We start from the raw sequence: 25,326 nt of genomic DNA on the forward strand, positions 1-25,326 counted from the left end.
ATTTAAGAAATGATCCATCTAATCATTTTCAAGAAATTTTTTGGAGTTTTTGTTTTGATCACTATAATAAATGAATTTGTAAAAAAAAATACATTTATCTAGTCAATGATTTAGCTTAATTAATGATCAAAGATTTTGATTAATTATAAACATTTATTATAAATTTAATGATGTTTCTACTTCCATTAAATATAATATAAAACATTAGAAATAAGCCTAATACTACTTTATATGTTAAAACATCAAATTTTAATATAGATTCCATTTTCCTATTTGTTAACAATGAGATAGACATATCTGAGGGAGGGAAACATACTTGTTATCCCACAGTTTGTGTCATGTCATTCTATGTACTATAAATATGTTATTGATCAGAAAAATACTTAATAATTTAATTTTAACTTAAATATATTTTTTATGATCAATCAGAAGTTCATAAGACATAGAGTAAGACAAACTATGAAACAACAATGTATATGTGAGTGAGGTAGCAAATTGATATTTTAGTTAGCCCCTTCTAGATGAAAATAGATTCGATGTTCAAAGAATACATAGTGGTAGATGATTAGTCATACCAGCAATTTCATATTTGTACACTCAAAACTAAGTTGAGTTCGTAGAAGCACCCTTTCAGCCACTGTAGTAACAACACTCTCCTTTTTTATGTGTTGGTCTAGTAATATAAAACTTGACTATATTCGATTTCTGATATCAAATACTTATAGGGAGAATAATCATAAACCTTGAAAGAATTAATTTCTTAACAAAAAAAATGACTATTTGTCTTCTCAAACATCATTACAAGTATCCACCATGTTCCAAATAACAGTTTCTAACTTGTAACTTCTCCAACCATCACATGTTAATCAACGATGACACTCTTCTTCTTCTTCAATCTTCTTACCCTTTTCTTTTTCACTCTCCCTTTTCATTCCCTTTCCTTAAATGCTACATGCCCTCTTAACTTCACCATCCTCACCACCCTTAGCGGTGGCGGAAGACCCTCCTCCTTTGACTCCACCACCCGCTGCCAGTTCATCCGCCAAGCCTTCCGCCTTGTCCAATCTGACTACCTCCGACGTACCACCTTCTTCCTCCCACCCCTCAACTCTTCAGACTCTTGCTGGCAAAGTTTTCAATCCTATGTTAACTCCTTTGAACCCACTTTCAATATTAGATCTTTTTGTGGTTTTGAAACTAGTTTTATCTCTCAGGGTTGCGTTAATATCACTACTAAGAGTGATTTTGAAGCTTTGGTTACTAACTCTGTGCTTCAAGATGTTAATCATAATTGCAACCAATCACTTGAGAATAATTCCCCTTGTGCACTTTGTACTACTAGTGTTTCAACTTTACCTGCTTCTGGTCCTTCCATTGGGAACCTTTCTGATTGTACTGCTTATCCTTCTGTTTATGTTGCTGCTTTCTCTAACAGGTTTGGACCCTCTGACCCTGGTACTGCTAAGTGCTTGTTCTCCCTTGATTTTTCATCTGAGGGTTCATCTGGTGGTAAGAAAAAGGTTGTTATTGTTGTTGTTTCTGTTGTTTGTGTCTTTGTTTTGTTTTTCGTGATTGTTGGGTTTTTTGGGTATTGGAAATTGAAAAGGAAGAGAAGGGGTATGGGTGGAAATAATACTGAAATGGATTTGGGTTCTGGGTTGGATTCAATGGACCAGAGTACTACTTTGATTAGGTTTACTATTGATGATGTTAAGAAGTCAACTAAGAATTTTCATAGGGATAATATAATTGGGAGAGGGGGTTATGGGAATGTGTATAGAGGGGTGATTTCTGATGGGAGTGAGGTTGCGTTGAAGCGGTTTAAGAATTGTTCGGCTGCTGGTGATGCGAGCTTCACTCATGAAGTTGAGGTCATTGCGAGTATCAGGCATGTGAACCTTGTTGCTCTGAGAGGTTATTGTTCTGCAACGACTAAATATGAAGGTTACCAGAGGATTATTGTTACAGATTTGATGAAAAATGGGAGCCTTCATGATCATTTGTTTGGTTCTATGGGGATCAAACTCAGTTGGCCAACTCGTCAACAGATTGCGCTAGGTACTGCGAGGGGATTGGCTTATTTACATTATGGAGCTCAGCCTTCGATCATTCATAGGGATATTAAAGCTAGTAATATACTTTTGGATGATAGGTTTGAAGCTAAGGTTGCAGATTTTGGATTAGCAAAGTTCAACCCAGAGGGAATGACTCATATGAGCACAAGGGTGGCTGGAACAATGGGGTATGTTGCTCCTGAGTATGCATTGTATGGGCAATTGACGGAGAGAAGTGATGTTTTTAGTTTCGGTGTTGTGCTTCTTGAGCTTCTGAGTGGGAGGAAGGCTCTTCAGACGGACAATGATGGCCAACCCTCGGCCTTAACTGATTGGGCTTGGTCATTGGTTAGAACAGGTAGAGCTTTGGATGTGGTTGAAGATGGCATGCCAGAACCTGGTCCACAACAAGTCCTTGAGAAGTATGTGTTAATTGCTGTACTTTGCTCTCATCCACAGTTATATGCTAGGCCAACAATGGATCAGGTTGTTAAAATGATGGAAACAGCCGATGAATCAGTGCCTTCGATACCGGAACGGCCAATCCCATTTGTTGCTGGGAGGCTTGATATTGAGAGAACTGTGAGCATGAGTGGTTCTGGTCAGCTATCTAGTCCGACCGGTTATCAACCATATACATTGGAAAGTGATCCACATTCTTCTAATTCGAATTCTAAGGAAGAAGGAAGCTCAAGCCCCAAGATTTTGAGTACCTATTGAAATTTCAAGATTTGGATTTACTTCCACTGGCTAGTATTAGCATAATTTTTTTGTACATTCAGATTTTTAGCTTAATGTTTATCGGCACGTTTTCTCTCCCAAAGCAAAAGAAGATATACTGGTTTTGACTCTTTTATAGTGCTTTTAATTTAATGGCAGGAAGTCTGATAAAGTTTATGCTTATTTCAGTGACAGATTATTATATTTGGAACTAATCTTTCATTTTCATTTTAAGAATCTTCAATCGACATTGATGTGTTCACTTTATATGCAAGTAAGCAAACAATTTTGGTCATAGTTCAGTTTGGCTCTTGTGTCTCTCCTTGTACTACAACTTATTAGTTATGATCGCGTTTAAGCAGAGGAATGGTATTAGTATAGTAGTTTGTTCTCAATGCCAATCTGAGCTTGGCTCTGTTATAAGAGAGGATTGTGGATCACCTTGGTGAGTCTTGAGATGATAAAGGCATGTTAATGTAACAAAGCATGAATGATAGATAAGCCTAAAATAAGAGCAGTTGCAATAGATGTCTCTCTTAGTGGAACGTGTTTACTTGTCTTGTGGTTAATCCAGGCTGCTTTTGTTAATTATGCTTGGTTGGCCTATTCTTAATAATGTGGCCAATTTGTTTGCCTTCTATATATTTTATTGTACAATGGAACCTGAATCCTCAACAAAGCTGTCAAGATTATTAATATATCAGACAAAATATGCAGAATGCTGTTAGTTGGATATATTAGATGGAGTTTACATGATTCATGCATTTTTTTAGCACACAACAAGACATGTAAGGCAGACATAATAAAGAATAGAATTCCTCTCTAGTATCGGACTCTCCAGTGAGGGAGAAGATTCCAGCACCATAATAAATGGACAGAAAGTTTCATTGTCTACACAACTAACATTTTTTTAGTTCTGTATGATGTATATGCGCTGGATGCAGAATTTACTTTTAAACTTCACACTTCTATATTCTAGAGGTCAAATGAATACCAGAAATTGTAATAGTGCATCATGTTTGTATTAAAGTTATGAAATATCTCATAAATTATGCACTTATAACCGAGAGATGTACTTTTCTTGTCTTCTTGGTACCTAGAACTATAATATGAACTCATTTATTTCCAACTCATAAGATTATTCATAGTCATTAATTTTAAGGATATTGTCAAAGAATGAGAAGCAAGAAGAAACAGCCATGCAGATTTGAGGTTCTTAATCAAAACCTACACATTTTTTTTAACTAAACAAAAGTGTCATACATCCATCTCACCCTTTTCTTCTAATCTATTTGAGTTAACATTGTATACAGAACACATAATATATGCAGCATGAACAAACCAACTGCGTCTATTTCCAAAATACGATCATCGTACTATTCTAAACTGTATGTTGGAAGGAAGACGGAGAACTCAACGTATTTCTCTGGTGTGCGTCTTCCATATCCCCTTTGATGGACTTGAATGTGTTATTCTTACAACTTTCTGTCTATGTCGTTGTGGCGTCTTTGTCACATTTTCTTGAGGATTGATATTTGCTTTTACCACATCAACTTTCACTATGTGATGATCTGAAGTCCCTTTGGAAGAATGGACTAAATATGAACCCGGAACAAACTTATATGTAGAATTCGAAGATGATAACATGTAATCCACACGAGTTCCATACTTACATGTCCCTTGTACACCTGCATAATATATAGGAACATTGTATAAGAACAAAGTTGAACTTCCATAAAAACATAAGCTTAAGAAGTTCAAAATTGAGCTTTAAAGAACCAAAAAAGCTTAAGGAGATTGCTTATGTACTTTGGCCTTTAGCAATCATAACAACTGATTCGCATTCCCCTGCAAAGTCCTTAGCATCTGTGTAGTTTTTACTCTTTAGATATTTCATCACATCGACCTGTGGTTTTGGCTTTCCTATCTCTTCATAGTACTGTACACAAATGAAACCAGTTCATAGAAAATCACTTTTGATTATTTGAGGTTTTGGTGTAAAAAGTTATACCTTTACAATATCTGTCCATCTTTCTTGGGAGTAATCTGATTCATCAAGTGAATTAAGGCCTCCAGCTAAAATGTGAGGCTCTTCATTAGATTGAATTATTGCATTTATCTGCTTCATCCGCAAATTCTCATCAAGATGATCAAGTTGAGTGCAATAAAAGTTGAGTTCACCTTCTTGGGGTACATCAATAGTAGCCTTTAGAACATTTCTGCAACCAAAAATTACAACATGTTGGATATCATGTGACCTTTGACTATTATAAGTTATGGAACTTATATAGAAATATTTTGAGTTATATGTTAATGTAATAATGTTATTAGAAGAACTAAGATGGTTTACTCAATGAGTTATAATAAATTATGAATCAATAAATAATGAGTCTCTAATTAAGGAACATTGATGAGTGATGACAACACATGATCCTTAAGGAGTAGGTGAAACCAAACGTGCCTCGCTGCCTATATCTATTACAGTTGGCATGCCGTGTATATATCTTATTGTTGCCATCAGCACACAGAACAAAACAATGAAATAACTAAAAGCAATGATTTAATATTGCATTTTCGAGTAAAGCAATGAATAAACAACACTTAAGGAGTCATTGCTTAAGCATTGTTTGGACTTTATGCCTGTTCAAAGTTAGACTATCTTGCTTTTTGGAAATTCCAATGAGTGCTTTGTTCTAAAGTTATTTCTATATTGGAAAGTTTTTAACTTTTTGGAATAGTTAGTGGCTTTACTAAGAGAAAAGTGATTATCTCCTTAATTTCCCCAAGCTACAAGAAGTTTCCACGAAATTCACTACAATACTACTCAATAAGTTAAAAAATATAGTGACAACTCTAAGTTGTCGCATAGCTAAAAATTGGGGTGAGACACCAACTATGACTTAGGCCTTATTTGGAGTAGGGTTTTGGAGGGGAAGGGAAGGAAAAAGATAGTTTTAGAAAGTCTTCCCTTGTTTGGGAGTTGGATGAAGGAGAAGAGAAGGTTTTTTGAGGATTTCTCAAACCCTCCATATATCTATTTTTAAAGTCACCCAAATTGGGTTTTTTTTGGATAAAATGTCAAAATAGCTAAATATGTTTAGTAATAATATATAATCATTTCTCATTGTTAATTACATTTTTAAAGGAAAATACAAAAAATATTATTACATTATCATTAGTTTATCCTCATTCATCTAAATTTCATACTCTCCTCAAACAAGGGAGGAGATTTCCTTCCTTTTCCCTTCCATTCCTCCCCTTCCTAACCATTTGATCTCTCTCCTTCTCTTTCCCTCCTAACTCTCAAACAAAACCTTAGTATAGTGAATACTGAAAAAGCCTCATCAACTATGACTTCGTGTATGAGTAAAAGAAGAGCATATGAGGAGGTAACAAAGACTTAGTAACTTTTACCAACAATATGTTGGTCTAATAGTATAAGACCACACTAGATCAAATATTTCATTTCTGTGGGCGACACATGTTGGAAGAAACAATCATGTACCAAAAAAAGATTATTTTATTATCCATAATGGGTAATTGGTAGTACCAAAAAAAAAAAGACCTGTAATTTTTTCAATCAAAATGTAGTATCAAACTCACTTATAACACTCATTACAACTTCTATCCTAATTAAGGAATCAATCTCTCTTTTTGGAGATAGATATAACTATTCCACCCAATAAATGTATTCTGTCTGGAGATCCAGCTGGGCGTTAAATTGCTAGACCAACTTGCCGTAATAATATTATTATCTTTTTGTACAAAAACATGCCGATATTTTGCAGAAAAAAGAAAAGAGTAAACTCCAAACCTGAAATCAGTGTCATCAACTTTGTGTGTTGTCCAACGTTTGATCGGCCACCTAGACAAGACGGCGTTACCGTACTGTGGTGCCCAACTTTCAGCAAACACATAATTCATTCCCAACGCTTCTGCTAATTCTGACAATGGCTTCATCTCATTCTCTTCTTCAGCTTTCACATCTTGCAGTCCCAATATATCTGCATCCAATTCTCTCAAAACCTCAATCACCGTTCTTCCACTTCTCTCATTCACTCCACTCCCACTTGTACCTGAAAAACTCGTACACTGTCTTATTATCATCTCCTCTTTCTCGCTTTCAGAGAAGCTTAATTGTCGTTTTCTCCGCAGCGAAATCTCGTTGTCTGGTAAATTTATTGAAACCCTTACCTCGGATTTCCCGAACTTGCTTAAAGTGTTTGGTCTACTTGGGTACATAGAAGATTGCTTTAAAATGCTTTTTGGACGAGTGTTTGTTGATTTTGATCTTGAATTAAGGTCAAAGGGTGTGCTGTTTTTCATAGCAACACCGTTTTCGTCGTTAAAGTTTGCAGCTTTTTTCTCTGCGGTTGGAAGCGTCACGTAATGTAAAGCAGCATTGAAGGTTGCGATCCGAATTGGTTTGTTAGCTTTTTGAGTACCCAATTGAGTGTTGGGGTGAACCGAAGACGAAAAATTTGTGCTTGGTTCGTGTTTTCCATCTGGGTCATTGTGAGGTTTTGTTCTATGGTGCTCCAATTTCTTGATGACTACTTTACACTTGGAATTGGTTTTGCGAATTGGCCACCGAAAATGAGAGAATAAGTAACGGAGATTCTTGTTTAGAAGCTTCAGCATGATGGGAAAGTGGGTATGGAAGAGGACGAGGTCTTTGTTTGGGGATAGAACACAAAGAGAGAGAAGAAATAGTGTTGGTGAAAGGAAGTTGCAGAGTAGTTTTCAACTCTGCTTTGGTTTTATGTTTGACATGGATAGTGGAGGGATTAAAATAGAAACTTGGAAGGAAAAAAATTGAAAGAACAAATAAAAAATGATGGATTAGATTAGGAATATGAGTTATTATAGGGTGACAAAAGAGATTAGGAACAACCGAACAAGTAACAAGCTTGATTTGTCTTCAGAGGTAGGACAAGATGAAGGGACCTTCTTGGAAATGAGTTGTAGAGTTGTTAGCATTTGGCATTCAATCTTTCTTTCCTATTTGTTTCTTGTTTATATTTTAATTTAATTTTCAAACAAATCTTTGGAATCTAAAATCAACAGCTCTTTTTTTATTTGGTTAAAATATAGTTTGAGTTGCAAAAGTTTACACTTCTGTTGAAATTGGTGTAAGGTGTTCTCTATTAGAAATGACAATAAAAATCAAATATATGGGTTTCGTCAGAACCGAATCCAAATTTAACGGAAAACTCAATGTGATTGGATTTGAGTTTGGGTTTTATCTGGATTCAAATTTTGAGTTCGAGTTCAGGGATGATATTTTTATTTTCAACATCGTTGAGTTCGGGTTCGAATTTTGGGTTCAAGTTTGTGTATGTAAAAACCCGACTCTGGACCACCCATTCTCATTCCTATTCTCTATCCTCTATTATAAATGACTTGACTTGCGTCTGTTTTAAGTTATGTGTATCATTATTTTTAATACAATGTAACTATTCTTTTAATATTGTGTAACATAAATCAATTGTGAAGATACATTTAACATTATTGTAATAATGAGTAAATTTTAAACTCTTTTTAATATGTGGGGGAAATACATTTTCTTAGTTTGACCAACATAAAACAAGCAATCCAATTAAACTCCACTACTCAACAAGAAACCCGCCGTACCTATCTCCCATAAGAAAAATTCAAATTCAACTGAGTTAGTTTAATTGTACTTTCTAGTCTCCTCAATCTATAACTCTATAATAACTATTTTTAATAGTGTAAAATTGTACGTGTAAAACTGTGAAAATATAAAATACATACAAATTGTTGATATTTCATTATAAGTGTGCACTAGTATGCACTGGTCCACCATAATAAGCTAAAATAACCCAAGCTAGTTTTTAGGAAGCTATTGCAGTTGCAGTGAACAGGGTCTCTTAACAGAAGTCAATGGATTCGGATAATTCCAAAGAAAATAGTTTAATACACTTGTATATGCCAGAAACAAAAGAATCTCAATATACCCTACACGGATATTGTGCATCATCAAATTGCATGAATCTCTTATTGGTTATAACCAACTATGTATAAAGTATACAAATATGTATTACTAGACAATGATATACAATTAGGTAAGGACTACATTACAACATAATATTGAATGTCAGTGTTTTGAAGTGGTTGTTTCACATTTTTTTAATGTAAGTGTTGCTATGTCAAATAATGTAATGTCAGTGTTACTTAGAATTTCATACTAAAATTACTAGAATAAGATAAAATATTAACAGCATCTCCAATCATCTAATTCTCTGGCATAAGTTGCATTACATTATATGATGTGGCCTATTGTGTATCTCACTACTTTTAACTGCTCAAAAACTCCATTTTAAAATTTTCATGGTAAAACAACAATTAATCAAGGTTTTTGGTTATGAAATTATAAAGATCTATTCTTACAAATATAATGAATTATAATTTCAAAGGTTTAAATATGAAATTATAAAGGTTTAATTGAAATTGTGATCAATGGGTTGGAGAGACAAGATAATAAGGGCAAAATTATCTTAACCATAAACAATTTTAATGAATGATACTAAGAAGGGGTAGCATCAAAGCACAAAACTCAAATGTGAGTTAAAAGTTAAAACACCATCCCAAAAGCAAGGTGGGAATTTTTTTTATATAAGAAAGGTTTAATTTATATGAAGAAACATTTAAGGAAATCATGGAGCTCTAAACTTCAGAATTTGAAGTTGACAGCTTTTGTTTAAGGGAACTATACTGAAAAATATAAAACTTTTATTGTGGCTGAGCTTGATATGGTGTAAATCAAGGTATGCTTCATATTCTTGTAAAGAGTTATTATATTTTTCAACTATTTGCACTCATCTTCAATTAGACAATAAAGATATAAAAAATAAGCGTCGACAGCAGGGTTCGAACCTGCGCGGGCGAAGCCCAACAGATTTCAAGTCTGTCTCCTTAACCACTCGGACATATCGACATCTTGACAAAGTTTCTCATTACATTATTGATGTAATTATAAAATAAAAAAGTAAAATTACACTAGAAGGTACGTTTTCTTTAAAAGAAAATCGATCCTATTATCTATACTACTTATAAAGGGAAAACCCAAAATAACCACCCGCCATGGTGTAATTTGTGATTCTCCTTATTTTACCCTCACTATTTTCTAATTTTTACTAAAAGAACTATATATAACCCAATGTTCCTCTCCAACAAATATATGTTCCATATTATTTGGTTGAATATTTATTCTTACAATATAACTATTAGTTTTGAATGTAGAACATGAATGTATTGAACATTACACAATTCGAATAAATTCAACTGTAGATTACAAATATTTAACATAAAATATTATACTTGACATTTATGACATACAAACTATACATTATAAATGATAGGAAAGCGGGTTAGCATGCACGACAGTGCATGTCAACACGCTAGTTATTATAAAAGTTATTTAAGCTTCTAGATGTTTTGTTTTATTGTCACTCAATTCTCCTAAAGTATGTAAATTATTTTTATTAAAAGAATCACAAATACATTTCAAGGTGTAGAAGAAAACAACATTCAATCAACAATTAGTTGGTTTTGTTGTTAAGACCAAAACAACATTTATTCAAACAAACCCAAACAACTATGTTGATTGGATCCTAACCCAATTTTTTTACCTATAAATAAAATAATACACTTGTGCATCGTATTTTCTTTTCTTATTACAGATCATGTCAAATATTTTAGATTTGGGAGGAGGATCCTTAAACCTCACATGCATGTATGAAGAAAAAGGGAATAAAAGGATATAAGAGATGGACTAAAAAAGAAAAAAAGTAAATGTCTGGTTAGAAATATCTTCATTTGTGCTTTTTGTTCTTAGTTACAAACTTACAATGGATTATATGCCTAATGTTTATGAAAGACATTTTACAATTTTATGAGTCTTTTATTTAGGTCTTGTTTGAGAGTGGGGTTTTAGAGGGGAAAAGAAGCAAATGGATGGCTTTAAAAAGTCTTGCTCTTGTTTGGAGTCGGATCAAGAAGATGAGAAGTTTTTGGAGGGTTTCTCAAACCCTCCAAAACTCTCCATATGTCTATTTTTAAAGTTTCCGAAATTTTGAGGTTTTTTAAGATAAAATGTCAAAATAACTAAATATGTTTAGTAATAATATATAATTACATATTATTGTCCATTTCTCATTGTTAATTATATTTTTAATGAAAAATAAAAAATAATATTCTTACATTATCATTAGTTTACCCTCATTCATCTAAATTTATACTAATTTTATACTCTCAAACAAGGGAGAAGATTTCCTTCATTTTCCCTTCCCTTCTCAATCCTTTGATCTCTTTCCTTCACTCTCTCTTAACTCTCAAACAAAGCCTTAAGGGAATGAGAGAGTGATATTCTCATTCCTTTTGAATGAGGAAACTGCTAAAACTTGATGTGTGCACAAATTAGATAATTGAATGTTCTGTATGAAGATAATGTGTTTGAGCCTGATACGAGGTTCATCAAGGTTATTGCGATTTGTATAATGAAGCATAATTGAATGTTTAAGTAACCCATAGGCATTTAGGTTACCCTATTATATAGAATATTTGTTTTGCTACTTTATATCTTTAAGCAAAAAAAGATCTTACATTTAACTGTCTCCTTCAAATTCTTTCTATTTCTATTTCTATGCTGTATCATATAGGAATTGTTTCAACAACAAAACCAAAATATTGAATTAAAAAAGGAAGGTAGGACAAAATACTATAATGGTGAACATGGTCTTCAAAATAACCTTCTTGGGAATCCTAACTTTTATTATAAAACCTCTCCAAGATACCCATCCATGTAGCATAGTTAATACTCTCTATTGCCAAGCAAATTTAGCATGAATCCTCTGTTGAATTGGAGCCCTACACGAAGGACAATCCTTCATTCCTTGTTTCTCATGGAGCTCGTTGCATTCTGCACACACAACTTGATGCGCGCATGGAAGAAAAACTACCGAAATCTCCTCAGATAGGCACATGACACACTCATGCTCCCGCCTCAAACTTCCAGTTGCAGATTTGGATTGGCAGCTCACCATGGTCTGCGACGAACCCCATTGTTTGCTCCCCATCGGCTTACCTTTACGAAGGGCTGCAATTTTTTCAGATTCCGATTTTTGTTTCAGATCTTCCAAGTGCGTTTCAAGATTTGCAATCACCTCTACATATTTCTGCAAGTTACCGGCTGCCTTTTTTATGATCTTATCTTCCTCAACTTTTATGTTTTCTGCTAGTTGTTTCCTTTCCTCTATGATAGATGCGGATTGTTTAAGGATATTTTCTATCTCTGTTATCTCTTTTTCCAGTCTACCCTGTAACATTTCCACAAATTATAGTTTGGAAGTAACTTAATAAGCCCTTTGAGTACTACTAAATGTAAACACCGAGACCACATATAACATACAAATCCTATTGTTCAAACAAGGTACTCATGGTATATAAATACAAAAGTGAAAATATCATGCATATGAGGATGTGTGTGATAGATTATTGACCTATGAACATTGTTTTTGTACTACATTCAATCATATTATAGATTGGACTAAATAAACCTACCATGCTTTTCAAATAGTGAATTATGCATATGCCAATGAAGATATGCATTGATGCATAATATATAAAAGTAGACTAGGCAGATTTTACTCAATGTATTTTAATAAAAACGGCGGTTCATTATACGAGGATCCCATCTAGTGGGGTTCAAGGATAGTAGATGTACACAACTTTACCTTCATAAGCGAAAAAGTTGTTTCCAAGATATGAATCAATGACCTTCAGGTCTCAAGGCAAACAACCTTGCAAATGTATTTTATATTATAATAATTAAGTACTCTATAATTCAATGGCAAATACCTCAACCTTGACTAGAAGAGTTTTCTCCTTGTCAAGTTGTTGTCGTAGGTTAGATAACTTATGCTTCTCTCTCTCGAGCTCATCTCGATGCAATGCATTCTCGCGATCCAATGACTCTAATTTTTGAAGAGCAATATGTTCTCTCTCAAGTGCTTGTTGATGGCTTATCATTGATTCTTGAAATGACAACTTAGCAGCATCTAACTCATTCTTTAGCAATGTGTTTTCTGCATCACGCATGAAAGCAATAGAAGTAGTATTCTCAATTTGCTTTTTAGTGTTTTCCATAGTATTCTCCATCTCAGAGATCCTATTCACAATATTCTCCTGAAAAAGTTTAGCATCTATTTCAGCTTCTTGCTTCTCATTCTTCAGCATTTTAAGCTCAGGTTGCAGCCTTCCAAGCCTAGTAGTAACCTGCATAACCTTTTGATTTGTCCAACTGCTCCAGCTTTGCAGCTCACCCTGCAATAAATTCACTCGAGGAACTAACTTCAAAATTATTTCATCCTTTTGGTCTCGCGGGACATACATACCCAAAGACTCATCATACGGAATACCAACACATTCATCAAGAATATGCTGAGCATCAAAGAAGCTTGGCTCAGATTTTGGTTTGGACATTGTTTCTGATGCTGAAATATTGGGTTTCTCTATGGGAGAGGATGTTGTGTCTGATAATGTTTTTGAGCTACTTCCTATAGGTAAAATAGATGCATCATTGGTTGAAACATGGCACATTGCATCTGATGCACAAACTCCTTGTTTGCTTGTTGTGTTTGAAGAGTCACCTTTCATTTGTTGATTATGAATATCATATGGTGGTTTAATTCTTTTATCAATCATCAAACCACCAACACTTGTAAATTTACCAGTCTTCAAACCCCCTTTTCCACGGGCCCTATACACTTTCTCCATATGGAGAAACTTCTGCCTAAGTGCTGCAATTTCTTTTCTATTGTGCCGCTTAGAACAATGTCCTACTTTACAATCACCTCCTGAAGTTCCAGGGGGTTTACCTGTAGGAGTTGGCAATGAAGCATTCTCTTCATGGGGCTTTACTACTTCTGAAGCAAAATAGCTTTTATCGTTGGGTGAATTTTGGAGCTTCCCAAGCGGAGGTGCTTCAGACTTACACTTCTTGTAAGTGGGGGATGAGTCATGTGAAGTTGGTGAACTATAATTTGAAATTATGTCAGACCTTTGAACCTCTGACTTTGATTGGGTAAATGAATGACTAATATAACTATCCCCATTAAAAACAACATTCAAACAATCTTCCACTGAACATGCCAATGAAACATTCAAGTCACTCATCAACAATACCCACATCGCTTCACCTATTGTTAAGGATGGTCTGACTTCACGAAGCACAGTGATCATCTCCAACATGGTGTAATACAACATGTGCTGAAAATTTTCGAAGATAACATCTAAAGTAGCAATATCTTTTCCCTTCAAAACATCTGGAGTGGCAACATATTTTCCCTTCAAAACATTCAATGTATCATTAACAATATTAGAGACAGGGTCTCCTTCCTGTATGTATATGGCCTTCCTTGAAAGGGCTTTCTCGGCTACATCTTCACTATAGCCCAACTCAACAATCTGCTCGATTGCATCCTTGAAAACTGCTTGCAAATTAGATAACAATAACTCCTCAACCTTGATTGCAAACGAATCATTCCAATCCACAAGCTCATGCATATGCACTTCTGGTTCTTCTCTATGATGATCTGATTCTACAACTAATGAATCAAATTCATTTGAACTTTGTGAAATCTCATACAGTGGTAGTTCATATGGAGGGAAGTCAATTAGAGATAGAGAAGAATCATCAGGAACTATAAAATGATGAAATGGTTTATCTACATTATCTTCCTTGTTCTCGCCACTAGAATCAGCTATTTTATCCATTTCAACAACGACTAGTCTAAATCCACAAATATCTTTGGTTATCAATCTTCTATCTACAAATAAGTAAATGCAGACATGTCAAAAAAAATTAATTAAGAAATGAATTGTGGTGTGGGCTAGGGCTAGGACCAGGAGAATCAAATAAATTATAAAGAACATATACAAATTAACAGTGATGCAAGTAGAACTATTTAAACCAACATCAAATGTTATTAAAACCTATAAAATATATTTTGGAATATAGTACATAATCAAGAAAATGACTTCAATTCAAGTAGAGAATATAAAGAAAAAAATACTATTGTCAAGAATTGAGAGATTGGAAGCAAAATGAGGAATTAATCAATTGAAAACAAGCACTGATGGATTGTGGCATGGGTTATGAAGAACAAATATGAATTAAAACAAATGCAAATAGAATAATTTTTAATCAGAATCAAATGTAATCGAAAACAATAATGATTATTTAGACATTGAACACATAATAATATTAATAACAATAAAGTATTCCAATTTCAACAAGAGAAGATGGAGAGAAAAACACCTATGGCAAGAACTAATAGCAAAATGAAGGCTTACACAATTGAAAAATGTAAAATAGTGAAAAATATAAAATGGGTAGAATTAAAATGACGAAAACAAAGAGATCACAAACAAAGGTTTATAATTTATATAGTCAAAACAGAGAGCAATGCAATTGCAACCACATACCAATACGACAATGACAATCCATAATAACTGATGCATGAAAAAAATCAAAGCCCACCAAAAATTATAAATACAAAATAATCAAATGAGTAAAATAATTCCAGAAAATGGCCAAAACTTCAATTTCAATAATCATTACCTTGCACACAAATTTTCCATAATCATCATCCCCAGCAATGAAACAAGCGAACGTTTTGGGGTGCTTATAGCACTATTGTGGAGTCTGCTATCGAAAAATGCTATCTTTTACACTATGTGTTGTGTTTGTACTGTGTTCTGGGTTTTGGGATAGAATAGGTCCAATGCTTTTGTGGGTGTGGCTATTGAGTTAGGCGCTAACTACTATCGTTGTGATTAACTCCATTAGAGGCTCTTATGTTATATACGCCGAACCTGTGTGGGAATTCTGTTCACCAACCCTCTTCTAAGGTAATACCAATTTCTAAATGGTAATTACGTATGTAGTGTTGACCGGAACTCTGTGTCAGTTGACTCGCATTTTTTATTTTTTAAGAAAAAATAATTAAATATAAAAAATGTAATATATAAAGTTAATATTGAGATAACTCATAGTAATTGATATTATGTACACAAAAATTTTGAAAATTTATTTATTTTGTGTCTCTAATAATTATTATAAAGTTGTTGATTTTATTTTGTATATTCTTCTCGAGTTGAGAAATAGATAAGATAAAAAAAGAGAATGTGTGAAAGAGTGAAGATATATTGATATAAAAATAAAAGAAATGTGTAGAAGTTTCTAGTAACTAACAAGAGAAGTTATAAAAGGATAAATTTATAATATAAAAATTATGTAACGTGGTTACTATTTATTTTGATTTTATTATTAGTAAGTAAATATAGATATATAAGGAATGCATTAAATTTTGTAAAATCATTACTCTTTTTCTAGTGGATTTGGCCATTATTTATATTTTGTGATAAATAAAAGGAATGCATTTGAATATATGGAGGAGAGATTTGAATGGGGTGATTGGATAATTTAGAAGTAACCAGAAAGACCTTATGAATTGTGGGATTATTTTAAAATGCATCTAAATATTAAAAAATAAACTATATATAATAAGCTTTCAAATTTATATTAGAATGTGAGATAAGATATTAATTTTGAGGAAGTAATATCAAACACAAAAAAACAAATAATATGTTACCACACTTTTATGATGATACTTTTATCATAAAAAATGTAGCAAAAACAAAAACTCTTCTCTTTTGTACCATAAAATATCCATTATCATTAATTAATATTATAATTGTAATGTTGTTAAATATTATATATAAAAATGATGGAAAGGGAATTAAGGGGAAGGTAGGTATGATGTCAAATAATTAATGAAATTATAGTAAGTATTAAGTTATTTTATTTATAAATATTTGATTTAGGAAAGAAAAGGGACAAACTTGGAAAACAAAGAAAATTTCTATTTATAAAAGAAAGACATGTGGTGCAATAAAGGGAGATTAAAAAGATGAAGACTTGTGTGGAGATATATCTATGTAGAGATAACCAATAAAATTTTGATTAGACATTAAAAATTAATAATAATTAAATTTTAGTCTTAAATAATTGTACAAAAAACAAAAATGCATTTTTCTCCAAACATAACGTGTTGAATTCACACAAATATTTCTTTGTTAGAAAATATGAGTTTAATTTAATATAATATTGACTGACTTATATTATTATAATCATAAGATGGTTATCATCTCACTATATGAGATAGACTATATGAATTGAATGATATCTTAATTTTATATTTTAAATCATGTTGATTAAAAATCTCAAAGTCTTTCTTAACAACTCCATCTCTAATTTTTCTTAGTATATCTTTTCCTCTAGGAATTGGACTAACCTCCAGTTAATATATTTTTCTTATGAGGCTTCTAGGATATAGACATTTTCGAAGAGGTGTCAAAAAACAATTAGATCAAAGATTGTTGACTTATTCTTTTTTAAGGTAATTGTTTCGGATGATTAAATATGTAAAGACTTTATACTCAATCTCAAACAATAATAATGTGAGTTGACAGACACGATAATACAACACATTAATTTCCATAAACAGAATAAAGATAGAAAAAAGAATCAACAGAAAAATGTTCCTCACACAATCAAGTATGGAAAGAATTCAATATAATAATATGTGAACCTTCATAACAAATGAACATTGAACATTTCATCATCTCAATTTTTATAAAATGGAGCCTATCCAATAATGTTTCTACTGATGCACATTCAAGTCATCGTGTAGCCCAAAATAAATAAATGATAAGTAATTAACTATTAATATTCATGTGTCATTTTGTATTAAAATTATGTTTTATCATTGAGGAACTTTTAATTTAAATGCCCGGTTATATATTAAGAAAATAAGGTATACACAAAATTAACAAAATCAAGAGTATTTACATTCTTCTAAAAGTTATCATATATTTTTTAATTTTTCCCTACTAATGAATAATGTTGTCTTCTCAAAAATGGTGATTTCTTTGTAAAAAACAAATTTTTTGAAATGGTAACATTCTAAAAAATGGAAGCATTTTGTTGGTACTATCAAATGTATGTACTCACTCCTTTTTGGGTGAATAATTATTTCTTTTCAGGATGTGTGATTGTCTCTTCCAACAGATTTTGTTCCAAAGAATCGAACATTTAACCTTTTGATCATTTGGGATCTAATAAATCTTACCCCGCTAGACCAACACCTTGTTGATAAAATAAGAAATATTTTTAGTATACCATTAAAAAGAAATACAATTGATTGGTGTAATTGCTAGGAATATAAGAGGAATTATATGCAAAATTTTGTTTGATCTTTTAAGGTTTTTCATTACATGTTCCTATGTTTTTCCTTTTTGGAAATTTTGTAAGTCATTTGATATTTTCCTTTTCCATTATATAGTTGTGCCCTCTAAAAATGGTAACTTTTCCTTTGCTTAATTGCTTTCACTTCTTATCTATACCTAGTTTTGTTTTTGAGGAGTCAATTGAATGTTTCATTTTTATGAAACATTTAGTGTTAAAATGTTGAGAGCATATGAAACTTCAACCATTATCATTTTCTGAATTCATAATCTTTTTTTTAATAAACTCTCAATTCATTTTCTTGTTACTCCATAAAACACTATCATGTGTAGAAGAACCACTTTTATTTGATTTTACTGTCATGCATCATTTTATGAAATTATAGCATGGAATAAATGAATTACTAATATTGAAGGAAGATATTACACCAACATATCAAGGAATGCATGACAATGAAGAAGGACAATATCATCTTCATACCTCAAAATAAACAATGGTCAATATATTTTTGATAAAATTATTACATGTATCACATATCAACCTAGAGTTCATATTACTTAAAAAAAATTGAATTTATGTTACAAGATTAGAAATTCATAATTTTTAATGAAGGTGAACATTATATGTTTAATACAATTATATCATATATTTATTTTGAGTTACAAAATAAGTGATTTAATTACTGACAATTTAAAAACATCTAAAACTGATAACAAATATGAGTTTAATGAATGAATACCTAAATGGTTGACTATAGGGGATAACTGGAATCTTATAAATTAACGCATAAGGGATGATTATTGTCCTCAAGACACCAATTACAAATGATTTTCATCTCTCCCCATTAGAGAGAAAACGAAGGTCCCAAAAGGAAATCAAGATTTGGTTTAGGAAGACCATCATACCAAAACTCTCTCTCAAAAGGTATATCAAAGGAGAGATATGAGAATATGGATACATGTATGACTTTATATCCTTATTTTATATTATGTGTGAGAATCATAAAATTCAGATTAATATTTCACCGATCATAAGGAATTTCTAACAACAACTTTAGTGCAACAATGAATCATCTGCATTGAGGCAAGACCAAGTTATCTACAAACACCTATAACTATTAATGGTTTGTATTTGAGTTTTTCTATCAATTAAAAATGTATATCATAAAAAAAAAATCATTCTTAATGGTGATTAATATTTTTGAAATTATAGATTTCTCTTAAATAATATAATTCTACTACTATATTATCAATAGATTTTGAGTCTCATAACTAACTTACCATAAAAGTTTGGCTCACATTATTGTTGACTCTTCAAATGAATAAAAACTTTCCAAGAAATATATTGAAGGCTACAATTATATACTTGCATTTATTTTCATCTCGATAATAGTTTAGCCACAATTAGGCATAAAGTAATGCATGAACCTTTTCTTTGCAGCAAAAAAGGCTAATAGTTTTGTGGTGAACCTGCTGATGTTGACTAATGATTCCACTGGGACATGAATATGATTCCCAGGAGAGTCTTGGAAATATGAGGGATGAATTTTTTGAAATTATTTAATTCAAAAATAAATTAAAATCTGAACCATTAAAAATTTACTTTTACCACATGTAATGATGTAAACTATATACTGATCTCTCTTGTAATGGAAAGGAGTTTAACTCCTTGGACATGGGCCATCGACAAGCATAATATCCCAAAGACTCCAAAATGATGTTTAATAGATGTCTTCACAAGTTTGCATGCATGCTGTATTAGATAATCAACTTGGTTGGTTTATTAATTATGTATAGTGAATTTAGTTATATCTCTCCCAATAAATATTGCTCACACGAATTGAATCTTGACCTTTTAATTATCATAGAAATCTAATGAGTGTATATAGTTATCATAGAGTCCACGAGCAGGATTTGTTTGTTAATCTAACGAGTGTATATAGTTTTTTTTGTGTTTTAAGAAAAGGCTTATGAAGATATTACAAGGAGAGGAGAAAAGAAGATAAGGGAAAAGATCAAATAATACTTATGTTTAGTGGCTTTATCAATTAAATTATCTCTAGAGAACACTAGTGTACAAAATAGTTGTCCCTTATATTTAGATTATCCATCTTGCTTAGAATGTAAATATATTTGATAGTTTCTTGGATATTAGTTATGCCATGGGAAATAGATCCAATGGATCTTGATCAAGTATGACAAAAACAAATAAAATGTAATCATACGGGTTTCAAGATCTACGATAATACAATAGCAGTAGAAGCTTTCCCCCAACAATTCTTTGTTTACTTAATCTCATCTTAAATCACCATTGAAATTAATGGTTTGTCCTGGTCTTAGAATGAAGAATTTCTCCCTTTAATATCTTTGAATATTTTATTTGTATTTATATTAACTACTACCACACTCCTTATATTTAGGCTTCTAGATGGGATTTGGGAAGTGGATAATATCTTTGTATAATTTATCTGGATTTATATTAACTCACCTTTTGGTAAACTAATCTCTTTTGGAATTCTTAATTGTCCCTCTTAATAAATGTCATTCCAAAAATCAAACATTCGACCTTAGAGATCTAATGGATCTTCTTACACCACTAGAACAATGCTTTCTTGATATTTTGGAAAGTTGATTCAACTATAGACAATAAAATTGCTTTCAATTTTGTAATTAAGAAATATAACAAGATCCCATTTGTCAATCTAGATTATCATTTTATATTTTTTTATCTTCATATTCTCTTAGTAAGGAACTAATATTTTTTAGGTGTATATTGTCCCTTTTAACAAGTGTTATTCCATGGAATTGAATTTTTCACATTTTGATCATTTTAGAGATGTAGCAAAACCTTACACTATTAGATTAACTGTTGGTAGTATCAAATTTGACAATGTATTCACTATAAAATTCTTTTATTAGGGATAACAAAAATATGTGACATACATGTGGGTTCTCATTAAAATACCTTCTACAGGTACCCGTAAAATAGGTTGTGGGTGAGAATGAGTATCATGATACTCGTCCGCAAATACCACATATTTATAAATTTATTTTTTAATTAAATAATTTATATATATATATATATATATATATATATATTTTACCCCTTTTATTATTTTATAATTATATCTTATTATTATTTTATAATGAACTTTACTAATAAATTAATCATATAAATAAATTTTATTAGTCATCTACTAATTATTTTATATATTTATTATTAAAAAATATTTTAATATTTATTTAAATTTAAAAATTCGTTCGATACCCGCAGAATATTCACTACTCATATGAATACCCATAAATAAAAGAGTATGAGTAGAAGAAAATACTACAAGGTCCATTCCTACTTGTCCCCATCCTCACGAGTAAACATCTGCTGTTCCGTAAAAGTGTACTACTCCATATGTCATTATGTATGATTTGTCATGAAAATATTTAATAATTAATTTTTAACTTAAATGCATTTTTTATAATCAATCACAACCAATGACACATACATAGATTAACACACTTTGTGGTACAACTCCCTTCCCTACCAATATCTTTTCTCTCGCATTAAAATAGTCTTTAACTTAATATTTTCCTTATTAAAACTCTACAAATTGAAGGACATTGTTCAAATCACGTGCACAACCCTTCGCAGTGTTAGACATAGTGCGAAGATGGTAGAATGTTCTATCAGGTTCATGTTGTTTCTATTCCTGTCACTTTCTGCAATCACCATAGCTTCTTCTCATTGTTCTATCACTGGTCACTCACTCTCTCATGCTTCTCTTTCTTTCCCTTTTGTTTTATTTCTCTCCCCTCTCCCTTAATGCTCTTTAACCTTCGATTTTACTAATCTGCTTTGCATACTATGTGTTCGACGATTTGTCTTCACATCCCACTAGTTCAAATTTTACATGCCTGACTTGTGCTTGTTATATAGACATGTAGTTTCACTCTATGATTCATGTCCTATGTAGTTTGATCATTCAAACTAGCATTTTTATGATAAGTTCTCGCAAATGGGTATCTTCATATCTGATTATTCTGCACAATATTGAGGGTTGACTAAATTATGCCCTAATTTTTGCTTGTTTCAAAAGCTACACTCACCTCCCCATGAGTAAGCATAAAATGTAATTTCTAAAACAAGAGGAGTTTGAGTGTAATTATTCTAAATCTCAACGACATCTATGATCTCTTGTTTCTAATAATGCTTTTTGGGTGTGAAAAGAATCACTAACAACGTGGTCAATGAGATTTAGTTAATAAAGAATTCACATGATCTTCATATTCATTTATTCGTTTACATGACTGTTTTGGATACTTAATGATGATTGCCATGTACCTTTTTTTGTTGAAGTTGATGGAATGCTAATGGTGAAGTCAGTTTTGTTAAGTTTGTAATTCTCGCTGTTTGAATTTTTTTCTTCATTTTCTGAATCACTAACATGCAGGGATACCACTAGTGAGAAACATCAGTGAGATTCCTCAGGATAATTATGGTAGGGCAGGTCTCTCTCATATCACAGTTGCCGGTTCACTCTTGCATGGATTGAAAGAGGTGTCCAACTTAATCTTTATGATCATTTTCTTTGCCTTTTTAAAAATATTTTCAGTTCATAATTTTATTTGACACTAAAAATACATTGTAAATTGACAATCATAATTGAAGTTATTACTAAAATAGTAATATTAAGCAAATATGCCGTCAAATTGTCTTGCATAATATGATAGATTTCAAGTATTAAATGTGAAAAAGCAAGTTAGCTGCAGGAGTGGCAGACCGTATAATACTCGGTGATTTTTCCATGTGTTTATTGTAACAAGAACAAAAGATGTGCTGTTGATAAAGTTATACTAAAAATGTGGCCCTTTACTAAAATCATATTCTATTACTGCTCATTTTTAAGCCGCCAACTCCTGATTGATAGCCATCTGTGTGGCAGATGATAATACAGTATTATTCATGTTTGCAAACTTTCTCGAACAGGTTGAAGTTTGGCTTCAAACATTTGCACCAGGAACACACACACCAATTCACAGACATTCTTGTGAAGAGGTTTTTGTTGTCCTCAAAGGGAGTGGCGCTCTCTATCTTTCATCAGTTTCAGATGGAAAATACCCTGGAAAGCCACAAGAGCACTTTATCTTTCCAAACAGCACTTTTCATATTCCTGTTAATGATGCTCATCAGGTAAACCATTTGAAGAAGTACTGTCAGGTCTCTCCATCTTAATTTGGTTTTAGCAAAATAATTTAGAATTATAATTTCCTCACTAAAGTCGATTAGTTTTAGGCTCATCTTTTAATGCATGTGCTGTGCCTAAGCATAGTAATGATGAAGTCATAAAATTAAGAACGTCAACTTGAAGAGTACAAGCTTTGGTCAGGTCTGTGTCCAGGGTCAAATGATGTCCAAACAAGTGCAAGTTGGTTGAGTTGAAATAAGTAACTCTGGGTAGTTTCTTTGGTACTTCGTAGTTCTATTCTATCTCTGGAGTCTACTCTCTAGTGATCTAGTCTAACCCATGTGTCAAATTGATGAAAAGCAGGATATTGGAAGATTGTTGTTTGATGATATTTGTTGCTCATATTGCTTCATGTTTTTAGTTTTTGCCCTGATTGCTTTATGTAAAGTTTTCTGGTTCCCTGTGCATTTTTAAATAATTTTGGAGAATCTGTGTTGCAGCTTTGGAACACCAATAAGCATGAGGATTTACAACTGCTTGTTATAATATCTCGTCCTCCGGTTAAAGTGTAAGTGACTTCTGTTACCCATTCTCTTCATGTTTCTTACTTTACTAGTAAGTTGACAGTGGTGACTGGTGACTCTTGTCCTAGTCTTCAAAATATGGCAAACTGCTGAAGGACTTTATTTGTATTGATTAGTGCACTGTGCAAATGTATTCTTATTGTCGAGTAACTTTGTAGATGGTATCCCCAAAGACACTTGTCTCAATTTTAGCTTTTCATTTTCCACAGGTTATGCTGCTCTCTTCTCATGCTTTTTATGCTACTGGCAGATTTTTTAATTCACATATTATAGAAATTATATTAAATGGATGCACTGATCATTGCATCTTCGGTTCTATAGTCAAGCAGAAGAAGATGCTAGACCATATTATGAGTCTGGTGACAGACAGTTGGTAGTTGGTGGCACAGGCCAAAATTTATAATTTTTCTTCAAAAAAAATTGTACCAAAACCCACTTCTTCTATTCAATATGGTAGGCAGGCCATACACTTTAATTATGGGATTAGGGCTTGGTTGTTGTTATGTTAATCCACGGAAAGTTAATGGTGGATAAATGGTTCCTTACTCACTTTAGAGCTGTTTTATCCAATGCAAATTTCTCTGTTTCTTTTCATTGTTTATTCCTTCCTCTTTCCTACCATTCTAATTACCCTTTGGTTTATTATGAATGTTTTTGGTTCTTGATTAGGTTTATATATGAAGACTGGTCAATGCCTCACACCGCAGCAAAATTGAAATTCCCCTATTACTGGGATGAGCAATGCTATCAAACACCTCCAAAGGACGAACTATGATTTATAGTCACGGTTTGCATATATTGTATTACTGAGATTTCGATTGCTGTCAAGTATTTTCTTAATTAGACATTCAAATTTGATAAGACACTTTTATGTTACTTATCTTATATCACTGTTTCATCATGAAAGACCTGAATATGTTTGATTGTTCCTTAAATTTTACCAAAGTTTGGTCCAGATGTCGAACTAAAGAATATTTATAAGGGATGGAGAGGCATTGCATATTTTAGTACTCAGACATCTTTTACCATTGAATTCAGATCTAAATTCACACAACAATCATTCAAGCCAATAACATTGCCAAACTGAGATACCATGAAATTTCACAGAAAATGAGTGGATTTGTTTTTTATATAAAAAATGGAAAATCATTAAGGAAGAGGTCATATAGGATGGGAGGTTAAGACATATTTCATAAAAAACTACAGTGGGGTATAATTAAAAATAATGGCCAAGAAGCTGTAAAAAGTTCAAAAAATGTTTTAATGCACAAAGAAAAGGAGGCACTAGGTAATAAGATGTTTCATGTAGCAAAGCAGAACAATCTCTCTGTAATTCATACTTTGAGCTAAGCAACATTTAGTATAATCCTACGACCTACCTTTACTTTTTATCTGTTTAAAGTAATATTTAAGATTTCATTTTTCCTTAATGAGAAAAACTGCCATAACAGATAATAG

At 32.2% G+C, this 25,326-nt stretch overlaps 4 protein-coding genes, 1 long non-coding RNA gene and 1 other non-coding gene across 7 annotated transcripts; 2 read left to right on the top strand and 4 right to left on the bottom strand.

Annotated features, from left to right (window-relative positions):
- Positions 835-2,904, top strand: LOC109346602 (probable LRR receptor-like serine/threonine-protein kinase RKF3). The gene has a single exon (XM_019586262.1). The coding sequence runs from the start codon at positions 873-875 to the stop codon at positions 2,772-2,774; it is 1,902 nt and encodes a 633-aa protein (XP_019441807.1). The 5' UTR covers positions 835-872; the 3' UTR covers positions 2,775-2,904.
- LOC109346609 lies at positions 3,972-7,593 on the bottom strand. Its single transcript, XM_019586267.1, has 4 exons — positions 6,589-7,593; positions 4,786-4,993; positions 4,584-4,713; positions 3,972-4,462 (listed from the first exon to the last, which is right to left on the bottom strand). Exons 1-4 carry the CDS (start codon positions 7,413-7,415, stop codon positions 4,188-4,190), a joined length of 1,440 nt encoding a protein of 479 aa, XP_019441812.1. The 5' UTR covers positions 7,416-7,593; the 3' UTR covers positions 3,972-4,187.
- Positions 5,158-6,103, bottom strand: LOC109346610. Its single transcript, XR_002107542.1, has 3 exons — positions 6,089-6,103; positions 5,663-5,673; positions 5,158-5,594 (listed from the first exon to the last, which is right to left on the bottom strand). It is a non-coding gene; the product is annotated as an uncharacterized LOC109346610 (long non-coding RNA).
- On the bottom strand, positions 9,651-9,732 carry TRNAS-UGA. The gene has a single exon. It is a non-coding gene; the product is annotated as a tRNA-Ser (tRNA).
- Positions 11,345-15,680, bottom strand: LOC109346611 (putative E3 ubiquitin-protein ligase RF298). Of its 2 annotated transcripts, none has more exons than XM_019586269.1 (3): positions 15,418-15,680; positions 12,654-14,623; positions 11,345-12,112 (listed from the first exon to the last, which is right to left on the bottom strand). In XM_019586269.1, the coding sequence occupies exons 2-3, from the start codon at positions 14,568-14,570 to the stop codon at positions 11,618-11,620; spliced, it is 2,412 nt and encodes an 803-aa protein (XP_019441814.1). In that variant the 5' UTR covers positions 14,571-14,623; positions 15,418-15,680; the 3' UTR covers positions 11,345-11,617. The 2 variants fall into 2 exon arrangements, with proteins under 2 accessions (XP_019441814.1, XP_019441815.1); XM_019586270.1 differs by lacking the exon at positions 15,418-15,680 and adding an exon at positions 15,115-15,208.
- Positions 21,706-24,853, top strand: LOC109346615 (auxin-binding protein T85). Its single transcript, XM_019586277.1, has 5 exons — positions 21,706-21,857; positions 22,550-22,656; positions 23,086-23,289; positions 23,785-23,852; positions 24,538-24,853. Exons 1-5 carry the CDS (start codon positions 21,770-21,772, stop codon positions 24,641-24,643), a joined length of 573 nt encoding a protein of 190 aa, XP_019441822.1. The 5' UTR covers positions 21,706-21,769; the 3' UTR covers positions 24,644-24,853.

Source organism: Lupinus angustifolius, chromosome LG04 (genome assembly GCF_001865875.1).
Source record: "Lupinus angustifolius cultivar Tanjil chromosome LG04, LupAngTanjil_v1.0, whole genome shotgun sequence".
Classification (NCBI taxonomy): Eukaryota; Viridiplantae; Streptophyta; class Magnoliopsida; order Fabales; family Fabaceae; genus Lupinus; species Lupinus angustifolius.

Coding starts and splice junctions, on each gene's coding strand:
- LOC109346615 (XM_019586277.1), top strand. CDS start 21,770: ATGGTAGAATGTTCTATCAGGTTCATGTTGTTTCTATTCCTGTCACTT. Junction 21,858..22,549: donor TTCTCATTGTTCTATCACTG/GTCACTCACTCT, acceptor ACTAACATGCAG/GGATACCACTAGTGAGAAAC. Junction 23,290..23,784: donor CTGTTAATGATGCTCATCAG/GTAAACCATTTG, acceptor TCTGTGTTGCAG/CTTTGGAACACCAATAAGCA.
- LOC109346611 (XM_019586269.1), bottom strand. CDS start 14,570: ATGGATAAAATAGCTGATTCTAGTGGCGAGAACAAGGAAGATAATGTA. Junction 12,113..12,653: donor CTCTTCTAGTCAAGGTTGAG/GTATTTGCCATT, acceptor GAAATGTTACAG/GGTAGACTGGAAAAAGAGAT.
- LOC109346602 (XM_019586262.1), top strand. CDS start 873: ATGACACTCTTCTTCTTCTTCAATCTTCTTACCCTTTTCTTTTTCACT.
- LOC109346609 (XM_019586267.1), bottom strand. CDS start 7,415: ATGCTGAAGCTTCTAAACAAGAATCTCCGTTACTTATTCTCTCATTTT. Junction 4,994..6,588: donor GTTGATGACACTGATTTCAG/GTTTGGAGTTTA, acceptor TTTTGGTTGCAG/AAATGTTCTAAAGGCTACTA. Junction 4,463..4,583: donor TATGATTGCTAAAGGCCAAA/GTACATAAGCAA, acceptor TATATTATGCAG/GTGTACAAGGGACATGTAAG.